The sequence below is a fragment of the Thalassophryne amazonica genome, chromosome 5 (genome assembly GCF_902500255.1).
Source record: "Thalassophryne amazonica chromosome 5, fThaAma1.1, whole genome shotgun sequence".
Lineage (NCBI taxonomy): Eukaryota > Metazoa > Chordata > Actinopteri > Batrachoidiformes > Batrachoididae > Thalassophryne > Thalassophryne amazonica.
The window spans coordinates 56,026,519-56,041,285 of record NC_047107.1 but is presented as its reverse complement, the minus strand read 5'-3'; the positions used below and the strand labels follow the sequence as shown (position 1 = coordinate 56,041,285).

Here is a 14,767-nt window from a genome sequence, read left to right as displayed (position 1 = left end):
ATATTTTATAATAAACTTCTGTTTTTATCATATAAACAGCTGTCTCTCTAAGGTGTTGGACATTATAGCTGGGCTGTACAGGTTCTGTGAGTGCTACATGGAATGGTGGTGTAGTTTCTGACATTTTCCCAGTCTTCATTGATCAGGGATATCTACTGGCTCCTGCTCAGTTCATTTTCTGCGTATACTGGGTGTTGAGTGAGGTTGATGAGACCAGCAGCTTTGTTGCGTATGATGGTGAGGAGAGTTTTACTCACCTTAATTTTGTAGAATATGCTGTAATCTTGGAAACACAGGATGCCCTGATTGCAGTATTTGAGAAGCTGAGTGAGGAGTCGGACTGTCTGGGTTTGTGATTGTCCTGCATCAAAACTAACATCCAGACTTTCAGTGACTTCCTGTGTGTATGCAGTGAAGGTGTCACACTTGTAGAAAGAGTCACGTATCTCAGGTCGGATGTTCATGTTTCTGTCCTTTTAGACAGAGAAACGCCTGCAAAGACCTTACAGAATCACTTCCTGGACAGAAGTGTTTGATGATGGTGATGCTGATAACTTTGCAGGAAAACAAATGTCCAAGTCCTTAGATGCTGGGGCTTCCTGTCTTACTGTATGGGAGGCTGCATGAGAGGATACTTGTCAGTGACCTAAGATGAAGACTGGATCCCTTTGGGACTAGGTGTCTTTTAAGGATTCTTGGGTACCACTGGGTACCATTTCTCTGTCTAAAATCTAGCACACAGGTGTTTCAGTGGTGGGGACTCCAGCAGCTGGAGAAGGCCAAGGGGGCGTCCATGCTTCACCTGGCTGCAGCAGATAGATGGTTGCTTTTGAGAGCTGGAGATGGACCGGTTGTCTGCCTGTGTGGTTGCCATCCAGGACCCAATGTGTTTCTGAAGTGTAGTGAATGCATTGATGCTTGGCACCAGCACATGCACACCACCTTATATTTATTCGTAAAAGGTTAAAATAGAGTTGGCAAGATACATAAGAGACTAGCAGGTGTTGGAGCTCTTCTTTGTCACCCTCCATGTTTGAGGAGTAGTGCCCCTGTGGACACTACACAGTTTCTGTTCAGTCTTTTAAATTTAAGCTTATATAATTGTAAAATTATTTTGTTTTATATTCATTCATTCATTTTCTGAAGCTGCTTAATCCATTTGGGTGTCACTGGCAGATGGATCCTGTCCCAGAATTTTTGTTCTATGTAATTAAATATTTATTTGTTGTTCATTTTTCTTTTTAATTTGTGATATTTTATTTGAAATTTGTAGTTTTATTATAGGCCTTCATTAAATGGTGATAAAATTTATACGTTTATTGTTTTTCACTCTTGCTAAATTTTGATGTTTTAAAATTTTTCTCTGTTATGTGTTAATATTGAAAAGCACTTTGAAATGACTGTGTGGAAAGCACTGTTATAATTTTAAAATTATAACATGAAATTCTAAAATAAAGTAATTGACACATCTTTTTGTCTTCTGCTGTCCACTTACAGAACGGATTGTCTCCGATACACATGGCAGCACAGGGCGACCACATGGACTGTGTCAAGCAGCTTCTGCAGTACAACGCAGAAATCGATGACATCACACTGGACCACCTTACCCCACTACACGTAGCGGCACACTGCGGCCACCACCGCATGACAAAAGTATTGCTGGAAAAAGGGGCTAAACCCAACTCGCGTGCATTGGTCAGTGTTGTGTCATGCACTCCCAGTCAGTTTATCTGATTATACAAACACATTATTTAGATGTTGACGTGTTCTTCTTCTTTTGCTTTTTTACCCTCCTCAGAATGGCTTTACACCTCTGCATATTGCTTGTAAAAAGAACCACATGCGTGTGATGGATCTTCTGCTTAAACACTCCGTGTCGTTAGAGGCAGTGACTGAAGTGAGTTCGCATGATCGATAAATGGAAAAATTCACTGATCTATCTATAAAGCAAGAAACGTCTGTGTGTGGGCATGTGGCTCGCATAGCTCTCTGACTGTTTGTGAGATCATCCTCAGCTTTCAGATATGGCTTGCGCATGCCATGATAATGTGCAATCTGTGAAAAGTTTGGGGATTCATTTTCAAAACCTTTATTTTGATTAACATTGTAACATTCATACTTTCAAGGTGGCATGGCTCGCTGATGTTACTGGTAGCCAGGGCTGGGTACCGAACTTCGGTTCTTTTGTGGCACTGACCGAAATGCATCAGTAGTACCAAGTTCCGAAACATGCCTCGTCTTTCGGTGCCACGTTTCGGTACCCAGAGGTTAATCACATGCAAGAAGAGCGGTCCGCAGCCGTCCTCCTCTCAGCATTCAAGTTCACCTGTGGACGTTACACAGCACGAACAGCCTGATTCAAAATCTCCACCAACAGACTCCGCTTCAACTGCAACTTAATACGTGGATCGTTTTGAAGCTTGAAGCAATAAAGCACTGTTCCGACCCACTGCTTTTGTTCTTTGCTGCCTTTCAGAAGGGGCAAATCCGCTTCTTAACCCCTCTCAAAGCCATTAAAATATGTCAACTGTGAGTCACTTTTGTGTAGATTAAAGTCACTAACTGGGACACCTGTCTTGTTGTGAGAAAGAAACGTTCCGTTCAAATAGCTCCAAACGCTGCAGGCTCTCTGCCAACCGAGTCACGTTAGAAAGAGAGAGTCCGGTCGGAATTAATAACTTCAAAGCAAATCGCCGTTTAAATCAAATGACACCTCTTTGCAAACATTGTAATACAAACAATAAACTGCAAGCAATCAAAAGTTTTTTTCCTCCAAAATGAAATGTTCTGTGCTGACAAGCAGCAGCTGGCTAATCTTAGCTCAGATCCTATGGAGAGACATTTATGCCAAAACGTCTGAAAGGAAATGCTTTTGACAAAAAGTACAGAGTATTTTCAAGTGTTCTTTTGCACTGGAAATGATTTGTTTCTTATTTTTTCTGTAAGAAAACTGCTTGGAGTGGAAAATTACCAAAGCTGAAAAATAAAACTCAAGATTTGTACTATGTGTGTTTTCTTTTTGTTAGAATTGATCTTATAAAATTGGTATCGAAAAAAGTATCATTCAGGAAACGATATTGAAGTGAAGTTATCGAAATTGGTACCCGTATGGAAAAATTTTTATTGATACCCAGCCCTACTGGTAGCAAAGTTAAACATCAGATAGTTCATGTTGCTCGCACCCTTTCACAATAAAATGTTTAATGCCAGCATCCCAGCAAATACTTTTACTGTGAAACGTATGTTGTCAATGTTCCTTGTGACTGAGTTTAACTTGACAACACTGAGGAGACATTAGCTAAAATCCATTTTTTGCTAACACTAACAAATTTCCCACTACCAGCCTTTTCACACTCTCGCTCTCTTCAGGGTCTGATGCGCGAGGTCAAAAAGCAAGAGATGTAAACTGCAGTCTCGGGGCATCATGACTGACTGTGTGAGCAGCGAGAATGACACAGACTTTGATTATTTTTCCCGTTAAGAGTGTTGATTCCTTGAAAGATTTTTGTGAAAATGTGGTAATGCTGTCCAAGCAAGAAAAACTGAAGCTTATGCTGTACACAAACTGAAAATTCAGGTTTTGCCCGACAGTGACCATGTCTATTCGTAAACATAGAATCAGCTGATCACTGTTTCGCTTTGCGGACCTCTATAAATCTTGTGCGGTTGTCCATTCGGCTGCTCCCGTTTTTTGTGTTTGGGGTCGCCACAGCGGATACAACCAGATCCACATTGATATTTGGCACAGCTTGTGCACTACGTTCATATTTCCAAGAGTGTGAAATAAATTATTTGAAGAATAAAATAAAATTAATCATGGATCTGGTTGGTGAATGGCAGTTAATCATGAAGTAACTGCCTGGTCAATTTCCCTGCATGTTCTGTGTCATTTATTAGGCTTATAGGCACATGTGCCTGTGATTTGGTCAATGAATAATGAACACAGGTGGGATAAAACACACTGATTTCTATCACAACAGAGCAAGGTGACAGATTACGCTGCCCTTTTCAGAAATGACAACGGCAAATCATTCCCCGACCTGATATCCAAACTTGAGTCCAGCTGGCTGGATGATAAGTGTGGCATGTCTCGATGGCACTGCCGCACAATTCGCCGGGCCAACGCGACCGGCTGGATGCCACGCTGTGTGCTGCTGGACACTGCGTTATATAAAATAATTATTTTGTAGCGGCTTAATCATTTACTCTCAGAGATTGACTGATAAAACATCTCTTATCACTCTGGAAGCACAGAGGAATTTTCTCTAGTAGCTTTTATTGTGCGCTTCATGGGGCGGAGAAAGCGTTTGGGATAATCTCAAAGGTAATTATTTATAATATTTAGATTGTGATGGTTTGGTAAAACAATTGCATTTTCACTCCTCCTTATAAGCATCTGTAAAATTATGTTTGTCATGGATTTAGACCATTGTCTGACTGGCGCTGTCACTGACCGACCGAGCGTCGGTTTATGTTTTTACAACTCTCGACCTTTGAACCAACCTGGTCGTGCATGCGCATTCCCAGAGTTTGAAAAGGCTTATTTGTACAGCGTTTCAGTAAGTACATAAGCTGAATAAAATATTATATTTTCCCACAATTTGTACAATGTTTCATTAAGTACATAAGCTGAATAAAATTTTATTTTTGCTGTTAGTTCAAGTTTAAATAAACTGTGTTCAGGAGGTGGAGTACTGATTTGCTGTTTCAAATATTCTAAATATTCTGTTTAATTTTGTCTGACTCTCTTCCAATAACCTGTTTAATAGGAATCCTTTTATTTTCATATAATTGATAATAAAACTGATTTTTAAAACAATATGAAATACTATAATTCAAATAATATAATATAACATAAGTACACCTCTTTCTACATTCCACCTTCAAATACAGTCTCATATGACCATCCATAAGAAATCTATTAAAGCTCTTAATTTTCTATAGGAATACAAACTTCCTATGAGCACTGCACTAGTATTAACAATGATCTGTTTCTTGTGCACAGTCTGGTCTGACCCCGCTGCATGTGGCATCATTTATGGGTCATCTCAACATTGTGAAGATCCTGTTGCAGAAAGGAGCTTCTCCCAGTGCCTCGAATGTGGTCAGTTCTCTTCAAGACTTAAGACCAGCACCGACTGCCACCTCATTATTGTTGTCATAGTGTCCAGTGTGAGCGTAACATTCGTCTAATGTGTGAACAGAAAGTGGAGACTCCGCTGCATATGGCATCTCGAGCAGGACACTACGAGGTGGCGGAGTTCCTCCTGCAGAATGCAGCTCCAGTCGATGCCAAAGCCAAGGTTGTAACCCCAAAAATAGGAGGTTATTTATGAAAAACTCATTCAATGTGAACAATTGTTTTAATTTGATTTATGTAGCATCTGGTGGGGCAGGGTTTGGGGGTCTCAGGTGAAGTATTGAGGATCTGCATGTTGACTATAGTTTTTGCGTCCACATCAGTATGTTGATTTTTATCCGCAAGAACAGCCAGGAACAAAAAAACATTAACACAAGGAGGAGTAAGAAGAAGGGCTTTTATTGTTATTGTACATACGAGTCCATACAGCAAGATTTGTCCTCCGCTTTGAAACCATCCTAATTATAATTGGACACAATCCAACCACTAGGAGCAGTGGGCAGCCACAATCCGGTGCCCGGGGACCAGTGGTGGGCACAGTTCTGCTAATCCGCTAACCGCAAATTATTGAAGATAATGTTTTCATTATCGGATTAGCTTTTCAGATAACTTTGAAAACCATCATCAGACCAATTATCTGACGATACGTTTTGGTCCAATAATTTTTAGACCATTAACATTTTTGCAGACGTAGCATTTTGTAGTAGATGCACAGTTCTATCCTCTGCAAACAAAGAAGAGCTGGTTCTAGAAGAAACCACTCTATCCTCTGCAAACAAAGGAGAACTGGTCACAGAAAAGAAAAAAGCTCATTTCTTTTGACCCTATACTAACACATTGGCAATATCACACAAGTCTCAGTCAGCCCATTCTTGGGCCGACTTTGCTGGAAATTATTAATCTTTCTTTAAGTTCTGGATCTGTTCCTAAATGTTTCAAATCTGCAGTGATTAAACCATTACTTAAGAAACCTAATCTTGACCCTAGTGTATTGACAAACTATCGGCCGATATCAAATCTATCATTTTTCTCTAAAATTCTGGAAAAAGTGGTGTCACGGCAGCTCGTAGACTATCTTACTGAGAATAATCTCTTTGAGCCACTGCAGTCTGCTTTTAGAAAGTATCATTTCACAGAGACATTCTCAATAAAGTGGTGAATGATCTTCTGCTTACAATGGATTCGGACACCACTACGGTTCTGTTGCTGTTAGATCTCAGTGCCGCATTGGATACAGTGGATCATCATATTCTACTTGATAGGCTCATTTTGGGATTACTGGGAGTGCCCTTCCATGGCTGACGTCATACTTGACCAGTCGTTCTCACTGTGTTTTGTACAGTAACACTACCTCTAACCTTAGTGACATGAAATTTGGGGTTCCACAGGGGTCTGTCTTAGGCCCCCTGCTTTTCTCCCTTTATATAGCACCCCTTAGGCACATATTGCGGCGTTTTGGGATTACCTTTTACTGCTATGCAGATGATACTCAGTTATACATGCCGATAACTGCTGGTAATCTCGTTCACATAAAATCCTTAGAAGATTGCCTTGCAGCAGTAAGAAGTTAGATGTCTAGAAACTTCCTACTTTTAAACACTGATAAGACTGAAATGATGGTTCTTGTTCCAGTGAAACATCGGCATCAATTTGACCAGTTAACACTCAGCCTCGGCTCGTGTGTCATACATCACACTGACAAAGTGAGGAACCTTGGGATAATTTTTGATCCTTCATTGTCCTTTGGCCTCCACATTAGAAATATTACTAGGACTGCTTTCTTCCACCTGCGAAATATAGTGAAGATTCGTCCCATCCTGTGTATGGCTGATGCTGTGACCCTGATCCATGCATTTATCTCTTCTAGATTGGACTACTGCAATGTTCTATTTTCTGGTTTACCGCAGTCTAGCATTAGGGGTCTCCAATTGGTTCAAAATGCTGCAGCCAGACTTTTGACACGAAGCAGAAAGTTCGACCACATTACACCCATTTTGGCATCCCTTCACTGGCTTTCTGTCCCAGTGAGATCAGATTTTAAGGTTCTGCTACTAACCTATAAAATTATTCATGGACTGGCACCTCCCTACCTAGCTGACCTAATTAAACCTTACGTACCGGCCCGGGCTTTACGTTCCCAGGGTGCAGGACTACTTTGTGTCCCTAAGGTGAATAAGAAGTCTGCGGGTCACAGAGCTTTCTCTTATCATGCCCCTGTTCTGTGGAATGATCTCCCTGCATCAATAAAACAGTCAGATTCTGTGGAGATTTTCAAGTCCAGACTTAAGATGCACTTAAAGTATTTTCCCTTTCATATGGCTAGCATACTGGTACAGTTTTGTTTTACGCTTTTTACTCTTTTAATTCATTTATTAGTAATTGGAGCGGGCTGTGGCTTCAACTTTACCTAAATTCTGGGTCTTTTAGTGAAGTTTAGGGCTAGTGGCCGGCGATCACCTTAGTATTTCTCTGTTTTTCTTGTTGTTTAATGCTGGCAAATTATACAGTATTTTTTGTCTTTCTGATGCCTGATTCTGTTTTTTCTCTCTGTTTAAGTTGCAGCTCCATCCAGAGATGGGAGTTGTATTCGTGTTGGCGATCCTCCTGTCCTGTGCGCCAATAGCATTTCTTGTATATTCGTCCATGAATTGTTCTGTGAATTGTTCTGCAATTTATGTTTGTAGCATGGCCCAAGCAGAGGGTCACCCCTTTGAGTCTGGTCTGCTTGAGGTTTCTTCCTCAGAGGGAGTTTTTCCTTACCACTGTTGCTCTGGGGGTTGGTAAGGTTAGACCTTACCTGTGTGAAGCACTTTGAGGCAACTCTGTTGTGATTTGGAGCTATATAAATGAAAATAAATTGAAAATTGAAATTGAAATTGTTGGAGGGGAAGCAATTTTGTACAACTGGAAAAGTACTGCAGATGTGGTGAGGGAGACAGCTAGGACAGTACTGGTTGTGACATCTGAACAGTGGAAGGAAGACAAGGAGACTTGGTGGTGAAATGAAGAGGTCCAGGAAAGCATAAGAAGAAAGAGGTTGGCGAAACAGTTTTGGGATAGTCGGAGAGATGAAGAAAGTAGACAGGAATACAAGGAGATGCAGCGTAAGGCAAAAAGAGAAGTGGCAAAAGCAAAGGAAACGGCATATTGCGAGCTGTACAAGAAGTTGAATAGTAAGGAATGAGGAAAGGGCTTGTACTGATTGGCCAGAGCTGGAAAGGATGTGCAGCAGGTTAAGGTGGTAAAAGATGCACATGGTAATGATGCACATGCACATGTGCTGACAAGTGAGGAGTGTGTGCTGAGAAGGTGGAGGGAATATTTTGAAGAGCTGATGAATGAAGAAAATGACAGAGAGAAAAGGGCTTTGAGGCAACTCTGTTGTGATTTGGCGCTATATAAATGAAAATAAATTGAAAACTTGAAATTGAAGTCATCCAGAGGCATACAGTTTTAACTTTTGGTTAAAATTTTAACCAAGCTAATTTTGGACAAGTTATTTAAACTAACGTCATGTCTGAAGTTTTATAAAGTGAAAATATGAGATATATGTTTTAGTTTTAAAGTAATGCACTAATTTTGAAGGTTTTTAGCAAGGTTTCACGACAGAAGAAATGCATTTGAGACGCTCTGATCAGGCTCCACACGGACAACAACATTAAACTCTTTGTATATTGTGCCTAAACTCTTGTGAATATATTCTCTGGGTTTATAGATGTTGTTATTGTGTTTGTTTTATGTAAAAATGCCAGAAGAAGCTCAGGTTGCTTCTCAAAGCCGAAAAGTCTGTTAAATTGTGATTCAGGCCGCGTCAAAATGCATAGAACACTGCCATCTACTGGCGACCGGTTATATCAGTGTTGTCAACTGCAGGATTTAAAAATTATCTGTAGGTTTCCAAAACCTGAGAGACCACACACGTAGAGATAAAAAAAAATCATATATCTGACAGGTTTAGTTGTACAGTGTGTGGCGTCAACCACACGGTAAAAACAACACACACAAACAGATTTCACACACAAACATTCCCATGTCAAACACCTCGCTTTCTGACTGGCATGTCATATTTAGCTCCTCACGTCCTTCTTAACACACCACACACGACAGGAATGTCTGATAAGATTATATTTAGCGTCATCACAATTGTCGGGGCGTCCTTAAGATTGTCAGAAGGGGAAGATCGGGTCCGATATCAGTCTAATTATCTTGCCATGTGAACCAGGCTTGATGTCATGACGCCTCACGGAGTGACTGATTGATCTGTTATAACACCACACTGAGCCGCTAACCGATCGGATGTTATGACGCCTCATGGAGCGACTGATTGATGCGTTATGACACCGCACCGAACATGTTTTCACTATTATTTGATTTCTTTGTGCGACTGACATCATTATTCAAGCATTCAAACGGTGATTCCTATCGCCACACAACTCCAACAGTACATGAAAGTTTTTTGACAGTTCTTGCTATTGAAAGAAACCTCATCTCCCTAACCGGATAGAGTTGTGATGTCATCTCGCATGCGCTTAGGCGCTGTCTAGCGGGATCGTGAAAATTTCATTCTTTTTTATATACAAATGAAAAAATGACATATTTTATAAAAGCACATTTATTTGTAAACACCAACACATTACATTGATTCACTTGTGTTGGTTTTTACATAGAATGAATGAATCAACTAATCAGTATGAGCGGAGGTTTAGTTTACCCGTAAACCCTTTGGGCTTCTGTGTGTTAATGTTCAAATCTTCAGAATTAGTGCATTATTTTAAAATTAACAGATATGTGTTATGTATCACTTTGTACATTTTAAGAGTTTACATTAATGTAGTTATTCTATCCAGAATAATTTTATTTATAAAGCAAAACCATAATTCAAACCTGCTTTCCATTTCAAGACCTCTGCCTCATCGCTGGACCACTGTATCCTCTCAGAGTAAATGACACTTTACTACAGCAGGGGCCAGAGCGCACAAAGACAGAAGTGCTGGCTCATTGGCTGTTTGGGTTTGTGGTCGCCATTGATTCTATTAGACACTATTAGAAACTCAAAATCAGCTTCTTAGTAGCTTAGAGTGTATTTGAGGTAAAATTGAAAGTTATCAGTTATCTGTAGCTTCCGATAAGTTCTGCCTTGTCCATGGGCAAATAAAGGAGCAGACCCTAAATAAGGATGTTTTTTGTTGTTGGCTGGTCAGTTGGTTGTTGTTTTTGTTTGTTTGTTTGTTGTGTGTGTGTGTGTGTGGGGGGGGGGGGGGGGGGGGCAGTGTTTCAGTCAGAGTCGAAGGTCTACCTTGTTTGTCCGGCTCCATGATGCTGATGCTGATCAGGTTCACCACTCAAGGTTCAGAACAGTGTAAAACTCTTACTGGTTGTACCAGACTTCTCCTTTTTAGGTTTTAGGTGGTTGACATCGAGCATAAACTCAATTGCTGCTTATAGCTGTTGGTTTTTATATAACGACTGAGTGGATCTTTGTCATTTGATTGGTGCTTTGTGTGTCACTTGACATGGATTGTTCATCCCATTTGTGTTGCGTTGCATTTAGAGTGCAATTTGGTTCCATACATTTGGTACCTTCACGCTGTGAACCCCGCATACTAGTGCAAGCAGCGTTTAGCTAAATATGCAGAGTTTGTTTTGCTGATGGACAATAATTTGAAGGAGCTAATTGACAGTGCTATTTCTTCAAACACACCCACAAAACAAATCCAATGCGCTGTAAGCCATCTGGAGGCATGAAAAGCTGTTAGGAGGAACTTAGAATGAAAAGCTGGGCTAATTTCTGACGTGCTTTTTTTTTCGGAAGTACTTGAAGTCGGTGCACGGCATTGCGGGCTACATCAGAATTATTTTTGGACTCCTATTTAAAGTTTGTGTTGGATTGTTGATGTCAGAGCAGCAGTGATGCACCAAAGCTGGACACATTTCTGACGTGTTTCACTGGAGTCTTTTTTTTTTTTTTTTCATTTTTTGGTAGTACACAAATTCAGTGCAGTGACGCACCTCAATGTAAGTCCCTTTTCTGTTGGTTATAAATGAATATAATATCAAATGACAAGGATCTGTTTTAGCCATTATATAAAACAAATAATGAATGTTTTTACATTCTTTCAGTGGAATGAATATTTCATGAGGTGAAAGCTGGAACATAACATTCAACAACCTGGTTGAATGGTATGGCTTTGACCTCATGAAATATTCTTACCACTGAACTCATAAACATTCATTATTTGTATACTATTGTCTTATTATTATTATTATTATTGTCTTGTTGAGTCAGTCCTGTTGAATGACGATACACAGTGTTGTTGTGAAGATCGTATAGTACGATATGATATTTTCATGATAATCATTACACACTGAGAAGACGTCCCTTCGGCTGCTCCCTTGTTTGCACTCGGGGTCGCCACAGCAAATCCAAGGTGGATCTGCATGTTGAATTGGCACAGGTTTTACGCCGGATGCCCTTCCTGACGCAACTCCACATTACGTGGAGAAATGTGGCAGGGTGGGATTTGAACCCGGAACCTTCTGCACTGAAACCAAGCGCATTAACCACTTGGCCACCACCCCTGCACTTATGTTAATCCTTTCTCCACGCTGACCAGGATGACCAGACGCCTTTGCACTGTGCCTCTCGGATGGGCCACAAGGAGCTTGTGAAGCTGCTGCTGGACCACAAAGCCAACCCCAACTCCACCACTACAGCAGGACACACACCTCTTCACATTGCAGCCCGAGAAGGACATGTGCAAACTATACGCATCCTATTGGACATGGAGGCTCAGCAAACCAAGATGACCAAGGTGCAGCATTTTTACAAATAAACACATTTGATATTTGACAACCACGTGTACACTGACTAATCATGCATTTATACTTCTGTCGGTGTGCTGCAGAAAGGCTTCACTCCGCTTCATGTGGCATCCAAATATGGCAAGATGGATGTAGCAGAACTCTTGTTGGAGAGAGGAGCCAATCCTAATGCTGCTGGCAAGGTGATCTGTGGGATGAAAGGTCAAAAGATGAATGAACCTATGCAGGTTGGACAACATTCTGATTACCTTTTGGTTTTGTTTTTCAGAATGGCCTCACTCCACTACATGTTGCTGTCCATCACAACAACTTGGATGTTGTTAATCTTCTTGTCAGTAAGGGAGGATCACCACATAGTGCTGCTCGGGTAAAAGAAGGATTCAGACACACAAAACCCCCCATGTCTTCTCTCTGAACAGACCTTCGCTGTGACACACTGGAGAGTAGCATGTGTTAGTAACGGTGGCTTTTGTCTGTGCTCCAGAATGGCTACACCGCTCTCCACATAGCATCTAAGCAGAATCAGGTGGAGGTGGCCAACAGCCTGCTGCAGTACGGAGCTTCAGCCAACGCTGAGTCACTGCAGGGAGTCACACCTCTCCACCTAGCCTCGCAGGAAGGAAGGCCCGACATGGTCTCGCTGCTCATCTCCAAACAGGCCAACGTCAACCTCGGCAACAAGGCAAGAACCAGTCAGAAGAGCAAACAGCATGTATCCACTTTGAGATGTGCTGCATATGATATGTTTCTTTTGACTCTTTTTGATCCCAGAGTGGACTGACACCTCTTCATCTAGTAGCACAGGAAGGACATGTTGGCATTGCTGATATCTTAGTGAAGCAAGGAGCCTCCGTCTATGCTGCCACAAGGGTCAGTCTTTTCAAGAGACCTGACAGCCTTTGGAAAACTTTGTCCTATGCTGTGTAGTTTTTAAAAGTTAAATCAAACACCAGTATGTTACTATGCGAATGTTTTCTGACTACTGATGTTGATGCAGTGTTGTTTCAATGGACAACACATTCCCATGTTCACGGTTTATTTATTTTTATTTATTTATACATACATAGATGGGCTACACCCCTCTCCATGTAGCATGTCACTATGGCAACATCAAGATGGTAAAGTTCCTCCTGCAGCAACAGGCCAATGTTAACAGCAAATCTCGGGTGAGTGCCTCCAGCTGTTTTTAGATAAAACACACCAATCTTAGATTAGATTACATTAGGTACAATTTTATTAATCCCTCGGGAAGACTCCCTCAGGGAAATTGAATTGTATATCAGCACACATGGTAAGAAGCACACAGAGAATCAAAAGTAAAAATAAACAACAATTTGCAAAATGTAAATACAAATATAAATACCAGAAGTACTGCCTTACTGGCTACTACTGTTCTTCTCATTCCCATCCTCTGTCTTCCTGTTACTCCTCCTCCCCCTGTGTGAGGAGTTGTACAGTCTGATGGCCTGAGAGACAAAGGAGTTTTTCAGTTTGCTGGTCTTGCACTTGGGAAGGAGCAGTCTATGGCTTAAGAGGCTCCTCTGGCTGCTGATGACAGTGTGCAGAGGGTGACAGGCATTGTCCATAATGTCCAGCAGTTTGTCCAGTGTTTGCTTCTCTGCCACTGTCATCAGAAAGGCAGCAATTTCACATTTAAACAGCAGTGACCGCATCATTTTGGAAATTCATTTAAAAAAAATAGGTTTATGTCTAAATTGAGTAAGAAAGTATTCTTGGTGAATTTGTCTCTCATCCAGCTTGGTTACACTCCACTGCACCAGGCGGCCCAGCAGGGACACACAGACATTGTGACACTGCTACTGAAGCATGGAGCCCAGCCCAACGACACCACAACGGTGAGCAGGAGTAAAGCTCCAGTTCCCCACAAATAAAGTTTGTTCTTCAGCTGATGGATCTCACACTCTCTCACTCTCTGTTAGAATGGGACCTCGGCCCTGGCTATTGCTAAACGGTTAGGCTACATCTCTGTGATCGACGTCCTCAAGCTAGTCACAGAAGAGACAGTTTCCATGGTGAGAAGTTTGCACATGCTGCTGTGTCCTCTCTGGATATACAACCCCAATTCCAATGAAGTTGGGACGTTGTGTAAAATGTAAATAAAAACAGAATACAATGATTTGCAAATCCTCTTCAACCTATATTCAATTGAATACACCACAAAGACAAGATATTTAATGTTCAAACTGTTAAACTTTATTGTTCTGTGCAAATATTTGCTCATTTTTAAATGGATGCCTGCAACACATTTAAAAAAAGTTGGGACAGTGGCAACAAAGGACTGGGAAAGTTGATGAATGCTCAAAGAACACCTGTTTGGAAACAGGTGAGTGTCATGATTGGGTATAAAAGGACCATCCCCAAAAGGCTCAGCCATTCACAAGCAAAGATGGGGCGAGGATCACTACTGGGTTCAGGAACACTTCAGAAAACCATTGTCAGTTAACAGTTCGTCGCTACATCTACAAGTGCAAGTTAAACCTCTGCCATGGAAAGCAAAAGCCATACATCAACAACATCCAGAAACACCGCCGCCTTCTCTGGGCCTGAGCTCATTTGAAATGGACAGACGCAAAAGGACGCAAAATGGAAAGACGGAAAAGTGTGCTGTGGTCTGATGAGTCTACATTTTAAATTGTTTTTGGAAATCATGGACGTCATGTCCTCCAGACAAAAGAGGAAAAAGACCGCCCAGATTGTTACCAGCGCAAAGTTCAAAAGCCAGCATCTGTGATGGTATGGGGATGTGTTAGTGCTCATGACATTGGCAACTTACACATCTGTGAT

General features: G+C 41.2%; 1 protein-coding gene across 15 annotated transcripts in view; it reads left to right on the top strand.

The window, feature by feature from the left end:
* The window catches only part of ank1a (ankyrin 1, erythrocytic a), a 413,130-nt gene that overhangs the window by 282,379 nt on the left and 115,984 nt on the right, over window positions 1-14,767 (top strand). For all 15 annotated transcript variants that reach the window (XM_034170336.1, XM_034170333.1, XM_034170330.1 and 12 more), the window contains 12 exons: window positions 1,498-1,695; window positions 1,799-1,897; window positions 5,006-5,104; window positions 5,205-5,303; window positions 11,755-11,952; window positions 12,046-12,144; window positions 12,231-12,329; window positions 12,447-12,644; window positions 12,734-12,832; window positions 13,030-13,128; window positions 13,720-13,818; window positions 13,903-13,995. In XM_034170336.1, coding sequence (XP_034026227.1) covers window positions 1,498-1,695; window positions 1,799-1,897; window positions 5,006-5,104; window positions 5,205-5,303; window positions 11,755-11,952; window positions 12,046-12,144; window positions 12,231-12,329; window positions 12,447-12,644; window positions 12,734-12,832; window positions 13,030-13,128; window positions 13,720-13,818; window positions 13,903-13,995 — 1,479 coding nt within the window. The remainder of the gene's footprint in view (window positions 1-1,497; window positions 1,696-1,798; window positions 1,898-5,005; window positions 5,105-5,204; window positions 5,304-11,754; window positions 11,953-12,045; window positions 12,145-12,230; window positions 12,330-12,446; window positions 12,645-12,733; window positions 12,833-13,029; window positions 13,129-13,719; window positions 13,819-13,902; window positions 13,996-14,767) is intronic.